The sequence below is a fragment of the Physella acuta genome, unplaced genomic scaffold (genome assembly GCF_028476545.2).
Source record: "Physella acuta isolate Inbredline_101_S28 unplaced genomic scaffold, ASM2847654v3 ptg000003l, whole genome shotgun sequence".
Lineage (NCBI taxonomy): Eukaryota > Metazoa > Mollusca > Gastropoda > Physidae > Physella > Physella acuta.
The window spans coordinates 177,501-191,922 of record NW_026731523.1 but is presented as its reverse complement, the minus strand read 5'-3'; the positions used below and the strand labels follow the sequence as shown (position 1 = coordinate 191,922).

Genomic DNA, 14,422 nt, shown 5'->3' with positions numbered 1-14,422 from the left:
AAGTTAATTATTTTAGAATCGCAAATGACGTTGCCAAAAAGTCAAGTTGCAGAACAAAAGGGCATTTTGAGAACAAAGAAAGGATTTAAAGCTGAATGGTTAACTACTGAATCGAGAAACGCTTAGCATCTGTGCTGTCAATTAAAAAATTGTTTGGTAGAATTGTGTGCGGCTGAATTGCGTGTTGTTAATGTCAGTTTAGAATTTCTCTAGAGAAACATGTTGCTAAAGATGGGCTTTCACGGTAAATTGCGTGAGGGAGAATAGGGTTTGGTTAATGCTAATTTTGGATAATCTAGAGAAACTGGCAGGTGAGGGATGTTTATGGGGCTTTCATGTAGTTGTGTAAATAATGTTTTAAAAAAATGTTGGTGAGGTTTGGTTTGATGCAAGGATGATGTTGTCTATGATGTTAGTGTCAGATTTATGTGATGTGGAAGCGGTCAATAGTGTGATGAGAGGGTGTGGTTGTTGTAATGTTGCTATAGTTGTTGCTATTTTAAAAATAACAAATTTTAAAAGATATACGGAATAATACATCTTTTGTGACGAGACAACGTATTTATTGATAAATCTAAAATGATAACAATATAACCACCATCATCTTTTCCCGTTCGTACCCAAGATACATGTCGGATTCGAACTCGATACTTTCGGGTTAACAGTCTAGCGCGCTAGCTCTAAAATATAAAAAAAAAATACAAAAATTGCTTATATGTTTACATATATTATTTTTGGTGATCAAATTAAGTATATCGCAAAAAAATTAAGGTCTGAATATACTGTGATTATTCCTAACAGGTATAAGATAAATTGTTAACTGGCCAGTTTATCAGTATTTGGGGGGAGGGGAATGGGGGGGGGGGGGTTGCTAATGTACAAGGGGTAGTTACCGGCTGTAAGGGTTGGGGGGTAATTGATCGGGGGAAAGTGTATGTGATGTTCTTTACTGACCACAATAACACATCTAAATTAGACGAGATGCAATGAACGATGAAGTTAACCACCCAAACACACCAAACATTACAACGCAAATTACAGTCCCCGATACATTAATGCAACTACTTGCTTCATATGGAGCTCGAAACTTTACATCTCTCGCTTGAGGGATAACTATCCTGAACTCACTCTTTCGAATTAAATTTATTTTAATTTGTGCACCAGTACCAGGGCTAAAAACTGTGAGGTCATTAGCAAGTAATTAGCTAGAGACACATTTAGGTAGATAAATTGCCTTCAGACTTAGCTCCTGCTTTACATCGGCTCCTGCTATCAACGATCGTGTAGTTGGTGAGTTATGTTTGTAACATTTTATTCTCAATTTTTTACACGTTTTTAAGTTATAAAATAGTATTATTACAATTGATTGAATTATACAATTGTATCAATACAATTGTTTCAATTATAAAATAGTATTAATACAATTGTTTTAATTTATTAGTCAACAAAAATACACTTTGTAATGGGCTTTACTATACATTTGTTTTAAAAGCATTTGCGGTATATAGATCAAGCTTATGACACATTAGTACTAACATGAAGTTATGAGATTTTAAAAGTACTTCAGACATGAAAATCCGTATTGTAGATGAAGAAAAGTTGTGAATTAACAATGTTATTAGCACTTTGTACAAACCACTCTATTAAACTTTACTCACCTTCTCTGACTCTTTGACTAGAGCCACCATCTGTGACTCTTAGACTAGAGCAGGGGTCGGCAACCTGCGGCTCGTGAGCCGCATGCGGCTCTTTTGATATGGAGATGCGGCTCTCCAGCTCCTTGCACAAATACTAATAATCTTAATAAAAAAATAAAATATTTGAAATAAAAAAATGTTAGTGGCTCTTTAAAACCAGGGGAAATTTTGAAAATTGTAATATTTGGCTCTTCCGCTTCAAAAGGTTGCCGACCCCTGGACTAGCGTCATTGTCCAAACAGGGTGAACTCAGTGATGCCGTCTTGGTCACGAACTAAATATTTTAGGCCTACCAATGACAATTTAAATAGCATTGTACTAAAGCTCTATATCTTGACATAAAAAAACGCTGCAGAAAAATACTCATTAGGGAAACTTATAAAACTCGTAGAGTTGATTGTTAATTAGTGTTTGTAAGACCATTGTGGAATAGCTTTAAGGGCTGTTTGCACGTCGGATTTTGTTTATAAATAATTTTTCCACGGCTATATTTAAAGAAACATAACAAACTAAGGTATAGTTAAAAACTATTTACTGCTTTAATTTCACATTATAAACTAATGTAATAGAATTTAGTTCTAAAACTATCTGGTCAGCAATATGAAACAACCAAACTTGTAATATATTCATGTTGCATAACTGATTGTCTCTGTCTCAAGTACTTAGCCTAATCAAGATGTTGGTGTACTTATTGGTCTTCACCCTTACCTTGACGGTACAGTGTGCATCAGGTAAACATATAAATAAGGCGTTATTTCTAAAACAAATTTCATTTACGAATACAAAGTTATTATATTTTTGTGTGCTCTTAAAGTTTAAAGTGTATAATTAGTAAACACTATATTAGAATACTGTGAACTATAAAAGACTTACATTGGTTAGTTATTTATTAGTTATTTATCATGTGAAACGTTAAGAGGCTTACATATTAATTAAAAATACAATGAATATCATGTTATTAATGTCGGGTCTAATTGCCGTCTTCCTCTAAACTATTCTTTCAAACAGACGTCAAAACAGTGGCGTAGCGAGGTCGGGTGTCACCAGGTGCGGCACTTAATGGTGTCACCCCCCAAGAGGCATAGAGACCCTTCCCAGGGACAAACTTTCAAATTTTCGATTTGCACCCCCCCTCAAACTTTCGATTTGCACCCCCCCTCAAGTTTTCGATTTGCACCCCCCCCCCCCCCGTCAAACTTTCGATTTGCACCCCCCCCCCTCGAGTTTTCGATTTGCGCCCCCCCCCCCCTCAAACTTTCGATTTGCACCCCCCCCTCGAGTTTTTCTCTATATATTTTGCTATTTTTTGCCTTGGTGTCACCCCCCTAAATGGTGTCACCCGGTGCGGTCCGCACCCCCCGCCCCCCCCCCCCTCGCTACGCCCCTGCGTCAAAATGCCAATGGCGTGTAAATGCCAACCTCAAGCTCATGTTTTATACATCTGTCAACATGGTTATGATATGTTCTAATGTTAATGACATATCTAATGTCATCAGCATGTCAACAAACGAATGACAAGCAAATTCAACCGTTTTGTTTTGAGAGCAATTTTAAACAAAAACTGTTTTGAAATCACACATTAAATAAACATTGTAACTAGAAATATTTTACTAGTCTAGTATCTATTAAAGATTCCATTTTAGTGAGGTTAGACTTTAAATTAACATTGTAACTCAAAATATTTTACTAGTCTAGTATCTGTTAAGTATTCCATTTTAGTGAGATCATACTTTAAATTAACATTGTAACTTGAAATATTTTACTAGACTAGTATCTATTGAGGATTCCATTTGAATGAGATCATACATTAAATTAACACTGTAACATTATGTGTTAAGGATTCCATTTACAAAAGCAGCCGTCTTATTTGACATTTATCTCGAGACCACAGTCCAGTTCAACCACGAAGTTGGAGTTGTTTAAATCCTCCAACATCAATACAATTAAGAACGAAGAAGAACAAGACATATATCTATTTTACAGTGCTTTCATCTTGATTGTTTATTGAGGATACTGACTTAGCGATATAATCTAACAAAATCCCATTAAGAACGATAAAGAAGAAGACATACATCTATTTTACAGTGATTTCATCTTGATTGTTTATTTAGGATACAGACTCAGTGATATCGGTAAGCCATGTGACTGTGACCACGGTACTGAACCAGACGACGGTTTGCCCGGAGATCAACCACCTCCAGAATTTCTTATTGATCCGGCTTTCAGCAAAGACCCAATTGATTGGTTCGAGAATTCCAGAAACTATCCCGTGGGTCGTGATTTCCCTCAAGGCCCCAGAGACCCAGCCACGGGTCTGCTAGCTAGTCTGGGGAACATACTGACGTCCCTAGGCGCTCAGCCAGACGACGGAAAGGTACCGGTGGAGGAGTTCTTTACCAAGGAGCAGTACAACCCATTGCAGGGCCGGCAATTCCGGGATTCCGGCTTTGACCTCGGCGACTTCCACGCCCACGTAGACATCGATGGTCACGCGAAGCCCAAGTTGTATCAGACGATTAACATCAACGTGTACCAACAGCCCAAGTGTGGTGGGTGCGCACGCAAGCCAGCATGTGGTGAGCGAACCCTGTAGATGTATCTAATTATTTCATGCGCTAATCCTGTTATAAGTGTTATATAAAAATCAATAGGTTGTATTAATATTAATAACATTATGGGAAAGATAGATCTAGAGTTTTATAGAAATAATAAACATTATAGAAAATAACATCTAATAACATATAATCTATATATATAATTCTCTTCTGGGAGACGCTAGAAAACAAGCTGTAAGCGCGCTCCCTACCACCCCACCCCTACATGGTCTGGTGAGCTGTGGTTCACGCTAAATGTTTACAGTCGTAGAGCCAAGTTTAGTGACGGCTATTAGGGGCAGATAATTTAGTTAGGGGGGGGGGCGGTGTGTAGTGTAGGGGTTAGGGGAAAGGAGGGTGGGGGTAGTATCGTTCTTAACGACCTACTGATATTTTTTTAAAGCAAATATTTTCAGTGGCAGGATTGGTACTGTCGAATTCACAAATTATGAATTACTGAAAAGTAGAAAATAAAACAACTAAATAGCGGCAAATGATATGCCGCGGGTCGGCTCGTAACAATTATTAGGATTAGCATTAATAACAGTTCGATAGAAGTGGATAAACTAATCTTTTAGTACAATGTAACACAACCAAACGTTCTTACCTGTAGAGCCAGAACCAGCACCAGCACCAGAACCAGCACCAGAACCAGAACCAGCACCACAGCCAACACCAGAGCCGGAGCCGATCTGCATCAGTAAAGTCAAGGCAGACTTTGTGCTGTTGATGGACGCCTCGACCAGCGTGGGACCAAAAGACTGGAAGAAACAGGTCGAGTTCGCCGCGGGGCTGACGGAAGCTTTCAGTCCCGACAAGGACGATGTCAGGTTCGGTGCTGTCATCTTCAACAAGGAGCCCAGTAAGATTTTTGACCTGAACACCTTCACGGAAAGTCAGGCTCTGTCACAGGTATTCCTAAGCACACTATTTTGTTTCATGATAGACTATTACTGAAAATACCATCAAGCATCTAGTGTAGAGAGAAAAATTGGGTGGGGGTGATGGATATTCTGAATTTTAAAAATGATGCGTGCAAGAGGAATGAAAAAAAAATGACGTAGAATATATGTTGTTTTTAATACAGCTCAAATAGAAAAAAGAATTACATTTTCGCAAGAATAATTATTTTTTTTGGGACAAAGGAAGGGTGCTCAAACATTTACAGTTGTTTCGTGAATAAAATTTTTGATAAAATACATAGACAAAAGAAAAACCCAAAGGCAATATATTCCCCAAGTGTTGACAAATTCTCTAAAAGTAAGGCAACAATAAGAACTTTCTATCTCAGGCCCTGAAAGACATCAAGTACCCAAACAACCAAGGCACCAACACACACCTGGGTCTGAGTGAGATTTTAACACAGAGGATGTTCAGTGCTGAGGCTGGGGGTCGGGACGACGCCCCTAACCTGGTCATTGTCATAACAGACGGCAAGTCAACACACCACAGCCTGAGTGAGTACACTTGTAAACAACTAATCATTTGTAAATAGCACAACAGAGACGGCTTCAATAATTACCTAATGTCATTCATTTGACCTAAAACACATATATAAAGATCATATACTTAGTATGTCAGTTTTCGTAGTTATAAATAAACTATAAAATATGCATTTTAATAAAGCTATCATAATTTATAATCCTAGTTTTCTAATATAATTTATTTAGCTTATATTTGACATCCTGTAATATTTTGTTGAATGATTTTTTTTGGCGCTTTACTCAAAAAGTCCTGTACGCTTTGAGCTAACAAAACAGTTTTCCTAGAGTAAGAAAGGTCAACTATTCTATACCTGTTTATCGACCACTGTTATAATTAATGCGTTGAATTAGGTACAAAATGATAAATTGACAGGCGACATATTAATTACATAAATATGGTTAAGACTTGAACAATCGTATTTTATTGATCCACATTAGTTCATTTACATATCATTGCTGATGGTTCTTAACTAAATCCTAAAAGAGTTCACAAATTAAAAAAAAAATAATTTAAAAAAAATATATATATAACAGCAAATTTACTCGAACAACAATAAAATAATGGCGTTATATTAAATATGTTGCAGATCATTATTGTACTTGTTTGTTTCCCTGTATATTTCATTATACTACAACAAGCAGGAACACAACACTATTGTATTTGAACTGACCAATGAAATCCCCTGTTTCAGCTGTCAAGGCGGCGACAGAGCTGAAAGCCAGCGGGGTACAGATAATATCTGTTGGGGTCGGCAAAGAGCCCACGAAACAAGAGCTGGAGGACATTGCAAGTGACAAGAGCTTCGTCTTCACTGTGGACAATTATGGTCTACTGGACCACATCAAGACAGGTCTGGTCACCATCACCTGCTCAGGTAGTACTTGCTCATTAATTTATACTTGTATGAGCTAGTAATTCACATTGGATTTGTAGCTCTAGGGTATACTTTTAAATACGTGATACTTTTCGATAATTAGAATAAACTTGTATGAGCTAGTAATTCACATTGGATTTAAAGCTCTAGGGTATACTTTTTAAGCTCTATGGTATACTTTTTAAGCTCTATGGTATACTTTTAAATACGTGTTACTTTTCGATAATTAGAATAAACTTGTATGAGCTAGTAAATCACATCGGATTTTAAGCTCTAGTGTATACTTTTAAATATGTGATACTTTTCGATAATTAGAGTTTATTAATAAAAACTTGTGTTAACAAAAAGAAACAGAAGAATTGTCTTTAGTAAAAAAAAATGCGTCTTACCTGGGTAAAATGCAGCAAATTTAAATTAAAAAAAAAAAAAATCTGCACAGTGTCAACTTGTTATTTAATAATGATATGTTATATTGAAAAAATGTTGATGAACAAAGTTTTTTTTTCTGAATGTTCCTAAGACGAAGTTCGAATTTCTTTCTATTTATCTTAGCAACTACTGCCCCACCAACTCAAGGACCGACAACAACAACGACGGAAGAGCCAACCACAACGACAGAAGAGCCAGCCACAACGACAGAAGAGCCAGCCACAACGACGGAAGAACCAACCACTACTACAGAAGAGCCAACCACAACAACGGAAGAGCCAACCACAACGACGGAAGAGCCAACGACAACTACAGAAGAGCCAACAACAACGACAGAAGAGCCAACCACAACGACGGAAGAGCCAGCGACAACTACAGAAGAGCCAACAACAACGACAGAAGAGCCAACCACAACGACGGAAGAGCCAGCGACAACTACAGAAGAGCCAACAACAACGACAGAAGAGCCAACCACAACGACGGAAGAGCCAACTACAACTACAGAAGAGCCAACAACAACGACAGAAGAGCCAACCACAACGACAGAAGAGCCAACCACAACTACAGAGGAGCCAACAACAACGACGGAAGAGCCAACAACAACGACGGAAGAGCCAACGACAACGACGGAAGAACCAACCACTACTACAGAAGAGCCAACCACAACGACGGAAGAGCCAACCACAACGACAGAAGAGCCAACCACACCCACGACCACAACCACGACTACAACTACGACAACGACAACAAAACCAACAAGTAAGCAAAATTCATTGGTGCATAAAATTACTAGTTGACTACTAGTATTTAGATTATTTACACCTATACATTTTTTAAAATACTTTTAACCGACTTAAGGTAAGGTAAGTAAGGCTATTGTGCATAGTATTTATCACATTATCCCTTCATATGCCGATGTCACGAAAACAGGTGAACTTTACTTCGAAAGGTTCGAATAGGGAACTATATATATATATATATATATATATATATATATATATATATATATATATATATATATATATATATATATATATATATATATGAAAGCTTTGTGCCAAAGTACTTTAGCTTTTCTTACTTGGTTTAATTTACTTGTAAATCCAGTCATACATAAAAGATTCCGTTCCATCTATTCCAGCCCCCACAAGACCCCCCTACCCACCCTCCACCCCTGAACCATGCAAAGAGAACACAAAGGCAGACATTGTCCTTCTGCTTGACGCCTCCACCAGCATCGGGTGGAAGAACTGGAAATACCAGACCCAGATGGCTTCCAACATCACCAAATATTTTGACGTTGGTGCTGACAAAGTCAGGTTCGCTACGACCATCTTCAACGGGATCCCGACCAAACAGTTCGACTTGAAAGACCACTTGGACCATGAATCGCTGTCGAAAGTATTTACGAGTTTTAAATTCAAACACAATATTCATTATTTAAATAGTATTTTTTTTTCTTTTTCTTCTTCTACTTCGTTCTCACCTGTTGTGTTGGACCGGATTTCCTCCAACACAATTAAGTATTAATTGTCAACATGTTTTACGCCATATTGCGTTGATTCCAATTTCTCTCTTAAGTTGCTTCCAAAGACTTTATACATATTAGAAAAACTACAAGTCAGCAGTTGTTTGATTTTGGACTTTTCTTTCCTGTATGTGTTTCTGTCCCCATTTATGGAGCGTTATCTTCCAAGGAGATTCGACTTTTCGGTTTAGCATTCATTAGCTTTTCTGACCCGACCACGCGGATACATGAGCAACACCTAACACTTCTCAACTTGCTGTACAGCCTTTTTCTTTGATTTGCAAGGCGCAATCAATCGATCATCTTACAAACTATGGAGCCGATATTTATTTTTTATTTCAATACATTTGTGTCAAAAAGAATATAAAAATAATTTAAAAAACAAAAAAGCAAACAATAAAAACAAAGGGTTAGCAAAAATAACTATTTTTTTCCTCTCTCTCCAGGCTTTACTAGCAATAGCATACCCCGGTATCCCAGGGACCAAGACCCACCTAGCCCTACAGGACATCACTAACAAAAGCATGTTTGGTGCTGAGGCTGGTGGTAGAGACGACGCCCCCGATATTCTAATTGTCATGACCGACGGGAAATCTGACAACACCAATAAAAGTAAGTCCTTGATACCGTTTAATGATGATTTACACGACAGGTATTCGTTCATCCATATAGCTGAAATAGCTGTTTGTAAATTAAATCATTCGCATAATTAAAAATTAAACTCATCATTTTCAAAGAATAAACGAAAAAAAAAATTAGAAATTAAATTTCTGCCAACAACAAAAATAAAATAAAATAAAATAACGATTTGCTATGGCGATATAAAACTAAAAGCAAACCTACTGTATCTGTTTCAGCTATGGCCGAGGCAGCCAAACTGAAGCTAACTGGTATGACCATTATAGCTGTGGGGATAGGTCCTGACCCATCACAAGAGGAACTCAAAACGATCGCCAGTGCTCCGGAGAACGTCTTCAACGCTGCCAGCTACGATCTACTGGCCTACATCATGCAGTCGCTGGTTAGGAAGACGTGTGACAGTAAGTTGGCCGTAGATTTCCGTATCACTTCTAACTTAGATATACTGGACATTTAGTTTTTCTAGATTGTCATATTAATTATTTAAGATAAATTAGACTGTAAGTTTACCTTAGATTTCCGTATCATTTCATAACTTAGATTTGTTGGACATTTACTTTTTCTAGATTTTCATATCATTATTTAATTAAAGATACATTATACTGTATGTTTTCCGTAGATTTCCGTATCACTATAACTGATATACTGGACATTTAGTATTCCTAAATTTTCATATCATTATTTAAGATAAACTATACTGTAAGTTAACCTTAGATTTCCGAATTACTTTATAACTTAGATATACTGGACATTTAGTTTTGTTTTCATATCATTATGATATATATTCGACTGTAAATTTACCATAGTTTTCCATACCACTTCATAACTTAATTATACTGGACATTGAGCTTACTCTAGATTTTCATATCAGTAATTAAGTTAAGATACATTAGACTAGTGGTTCTTAACCCTTTAGAGGTACCGAACCCATCCTGTTTCATACGTGCATTTAACGAACCCTTCTTGATAGTTATATGATCAACTCTGACAAAATCCGAAGATAAGATGTATCTTTTTACTTCCGCCGAACTCCTGAGACTGACAAGCCGAACCCTTGGTTAGATCGAACCCAGATTAAGAACCACTGCATTATTCAGAGCTTTTACTATGAATATCCGTATCACTTTCTAAATCAAGTTTCGGGGGAAAAATTACTTTTAAATATAGATACACGTATATTTTTCAACAGGATATGTCTCTATATTTTGAACGTATATTTTAAATCGGAAAAAAAATTTTTTAAAGCATGTTTTTTGTTACTATTTAAATGTGTTTATATACTCTTATAACAGCGGCGAAGTCAGCAGCTGCTCCAGGACAGCGATAAGGGATAATGACGTCATCGTCGGCATAGAGTTGATTAAACCATACAATTCAAATAAACTTGCTTTTTTAAAAAGAAATACGTCTTGTTTCATTGTTTCTGTGATTTAAAATTCTTTTTAAAATAATAACATGCTGCCCAAGTAACAAAAACATCACAATTTGATGCGTTTTGAACCACTTTTAATATATTTATAAAACGTTTACCTTTAAAATAGCAATAATAAAATTTTCGTTTAGTTTTAATAAAAGTTGTCTAATAATTGTGTACATAATTCCTATAAAAATAAGGCTAGAGTTTAATTAACATACTCGAGTTCTCATCACATCATCACATCTATCAAACGTTGAAGGACACATGATTCAATTCGGGGATAATAACAGCAGCTAAGCATTCTGGCCACAATAGTTTTGTTTATGCTGAGGACGAAAGCCCTATGATAAAATCGTCAAGCTATTCATCACGCTCATTCATAGATTTATCCTACCCACACGTCTCAACTTATCTTGTGTATTTTATATCCAGTTCACGAGCAAGTTTCTCAGTAGTGTTGTGTATAATCACAAACATAATCCCCTTCAAATAATATACGACAAAATAACGTGATAAACTTAACTTAATTCTCTTTACAAATATAATGGAGCACAGGGCCGTTACTTTAATATTCCGTCTTGTCTTAGGCTTTTAATTTTGCAATCTCCCAAGATATTCCTACTGTCTTTGGTTTTTTAAGAAGACTCCGCCTCCAGATCTTTCTAGTGTGTCCTTTCTTTTAACTGCTCCGGGGGGGGGGGGCTTCACTCAAGTCACTGGCGTGCCACATTGTGTTTCGCAGTGTGTGCCCCACCCCTCGCCACTTCTATCTCTTATTTTTTAATACCATGGGACCTGCTGCTCTTCAAATCTATGTAAGGCACCTTGTCCGGACAATCTTAGAAGTTATCTGAGACATTTATAACAAAGTCTTGCATCTTTCCTTTGCTGGACTTTGAGACTCCATGATCATACAGGCTCCGGTAAATGTTTTAGACAAGTCGACCACACATAACCACTAAAGAAAGACAATTATTCAAAATTCGATAGAGCGATTAATCAACGTGGCTGGCGACATAAGGACTGAAATCGATCCAGCTACCATGGAAAAGACTAACACCAAAAGAGTTTACACTAAAGGTCGCCAATTTATAACGATGTTGACTGCATGACCCGTATCTAAATAATAAAGTCGTAAGATAAAAGTAGTGCTTGACCACAATGAGTTAGGGTTTGAGATAGCATCAATGATCGACTTGTAGCACACACTACAATACAGTATGCACACCATTGCAATCCCTTCACATTTCCTACCCCTCCCTCTATATATGCTGCCTCTATCCTTGCAGGCATCATAGCACCCACATCACAGTATAATATATTTCATCTCAAGTCGATTAACGGGAACGTTAATGTTGATAGCCGGATAAATTTGCTGGGACTCTAATGTCGAGAATCGGACAAACTTGATGGGACGTTAATGTCAAGAGCCGGACAAACATGATGGGACTCTAACGTCGAGAATCGGATAAAATTGAGTGGAATCTAATGTTGAAAGCCGGAAAACTTGATGGGACTAACGTCAAGTGCCGGACAAACCTGATGCGACTAAACTGCTAGGTTTTGGGGCCATTTTGTTTCAGCTTCTTTTGACTAGAGCCTGTAAAGAAATATGCCAGTCTTGTTTTTTCATGTGTTGTTTAGATGGGTCCATGTGTCTAGCATACAGACACTTCATTTGCTATGTCGCAATACACAGGCAACAGATGTTGATCTGTAATCGATTAGCAAGCGTTTAATAATTTACTTTGTAACTGTTTAACTATTTCACTACTTACTGAAACCAAACACCAACCTTAGGACCCTAACCCGAACTCTTGAATCTGAATACTTTTATGTGGTTTCTTCATTTAGAAATTTCAATTTACCTAATTACTTTATTTTACATAAACACTTAATTTATCTTGACTTCTCCATATAAACTAACCACTTTACTTGAAACTTACTTCCTTTAACCGACTTTAATTAACTCCTCCTTGCACCTAAATAGGCTTACATTTATTACCATGACTCTGGAAACTTACCCCTCGACTTTACCCCACATCATTTACATCACATTTTAAGTAAAAAAATACACTGCTATTAATAAACTTTAACTAACCCTAGCCTTAGCATTAATCCTATCCCTATCCCTATCCCTATCCCTATCCCTATCCCTATCCCTATCCCTATCCCTATCCCTATCCCTATCCCTATCCCTTTCCCTTTCCCTTTCCCAATCCCAATCCCAATCCCTATCCCTATCCCTATCCCTATCCTTATCCTTATCCTTACCCTTACCCTTACCCTTACCCTTACCCTTACCCTTACCCTTACCCTTACCCTTACCCTTACCCTTACCCTTACCCTTACCCTTACCCTTACCCTTACCCTTACCCTTACCCTTACCCTTACCCTTACCGTTACCCTTACCCTTACCCTTACCCTTACCCTTACCCTTACCCTTACCCTTACCCTTACCCTTACCCTTACCCTTACCCTTACCCTTACCCTTACCCTTACCCTTACCCTTACCCTTACCCTTACCCGTACCCTTACCCTTACCCTTACCCTTACCCTTACCCTTACCCTTACCCTTACCCTTACCCTTACCCTTACCCTTACCCTTACCCTTACCCTTACCCTTACCCGTACCCGTACCCGTACCCGTACCCGTACCCGTACCCTTACCCTTACCCTTACCCTTACCCTTACCCTTACCCTTACCCTTACCCTTACCCTTACCCTTACCCTTACCTTACCCTTACCCTTACCCTTACCTTACCCTTACCCTTACCCTTACCCTTACCCTTACCCTTACCCTTACCCTTACCCTTACCCTTACCCTTACCCTTACCCTTTACCCTTTACCCTTTACCCTTACCCTTACCCTTATCCCTCGCTCAAGCAAAAACCCCTAGCCCTCGCCCTAGCCCTATCCCTATCCCTAGCCCTATCCCTAGCCCTATCCCTAGCCCTATCCCTAGCCGTATCCCTATCCCTATCCCTATCCCTATCCCTAGCCCTAGCAAAAAACCCTAGCCCTAGCCCTAGCCCTAGCCCTAGCCCTAGCCCTAGCCCTAGCCCTAGCCCTAGCCCTAGCCCTAGCCCTAGCCCTAGCCCTAGCCCTAGCCCTAGCCCTAGCCCTAGCCCTAGCCCTAGCCCTAGCCCTAGCCCTAGCCCTAGCCCTAGCCCTAGCCCTAGCCCTAGCCCTAGCCCTAGCCCTAGCCCTAGCCCTAGCCCTAGCCCTAGCCCTAGCCCTAGCCCTAGCCCTAGCCCTAGCCCTAGCCCTAGCCCTAGCCCTAGCCCTAGCCCTAGCCCTAGCCCTAGCCCTAGCCCTAGCCCTAGCCCTAGCCCTAGCCCTAGCCCTAGCCCTAGCCCTAGCCCTAGCCCTAGCCCTAGCCCTAGCCCTAGCCCTAGCCCTAGCCCTAGCCCTAGCCCTAGCCCTAGCCCTAGCCCTAGCCCTAGCCCTAGCCCTAGCCCTAGCCCTAGCCCTAGCCCTAGCCCTAGCCCTAGCCCTAGCCCTAGCCCTAGCCCTAGCCCTAGCCCTAGCCCTAACCCCAGCCCTAGCGATGGCAATGGCAATGGCAATGGCAATGGCAAAAGCAATAGCAATAGCAATAGCAATAGCAATAGCAATAGCAATAGCAATAGCAATAGCAATAGCAATAGCAATAGCAATAGCAATAGCAATAGCAATAGCAATAGCAATAGCAATAGCAATAGCAATAGCAATAGCAATAGCAATAGCAATAGCAATAGCAATAGCAATAGCAATAG

General features: G+C 38.9%; 1 protein-coding gene across 1 annotated transcript; it reads left to right on the top strand.

The window, feature by feature from the left end:
- The first annotated feature begins 1,190 nt into the window (after positions 1-1,190).
- On the top strand, positions 1,191-10,645 carry LOC131950889 (collagen alpha-1(XII) chain-like). Its single transcript, XM_059313484.1, has 11 exons — positions 1,191-1,290; positions 2,357-2,428; positions 3,809-4,273; positions 4,905-5,203; positions 5,583-5,748; positions 6,468-6,650; positions 7,203-7,838; positions 8,221-8,480; positions 9,054-9,219; positions 9,465-9,647; positions 10,539-10,645. Exons 2-11 carry the CDS (start codon positions 2,374-2,376, stop codon positions 10,571-10,573), a joined length of 2,448 nt encoding a protein of 815 aa, XP_059169467.1. The 5' UTR covers positions 1,191-1,290; positions 2,357-2,373; the 3' UTR covers positions 10,574-10,645.
- Positions 10,646-14,422: the final 3,777 nt, after the last annotated feature.

Excerpts from the sequence above, each read along its gene's own strand:
- LOC131950889 (XM_059313484.1), top strand. The coding sequence starts at position 2,374 with ATGTTGGTGTACTTATTGGTCTTCACCCTTACCTTGACGGTACAGTGT. Across the intron at positions 2,429-3,808 it reads GACGGTACAGTGTGCATCAG|GATACAGACTCAGTGATATC; the intron begins GTAAACATATAA and ends TTGTTTATTTAG. Across the intron at positions 6,651-7,202 it reads GGTCACCATCACCTGCTCAG|CAACTACTGCCCCACCAACT; the intron begins GTAGTACTTGCT and ends TATTTATCTTAG.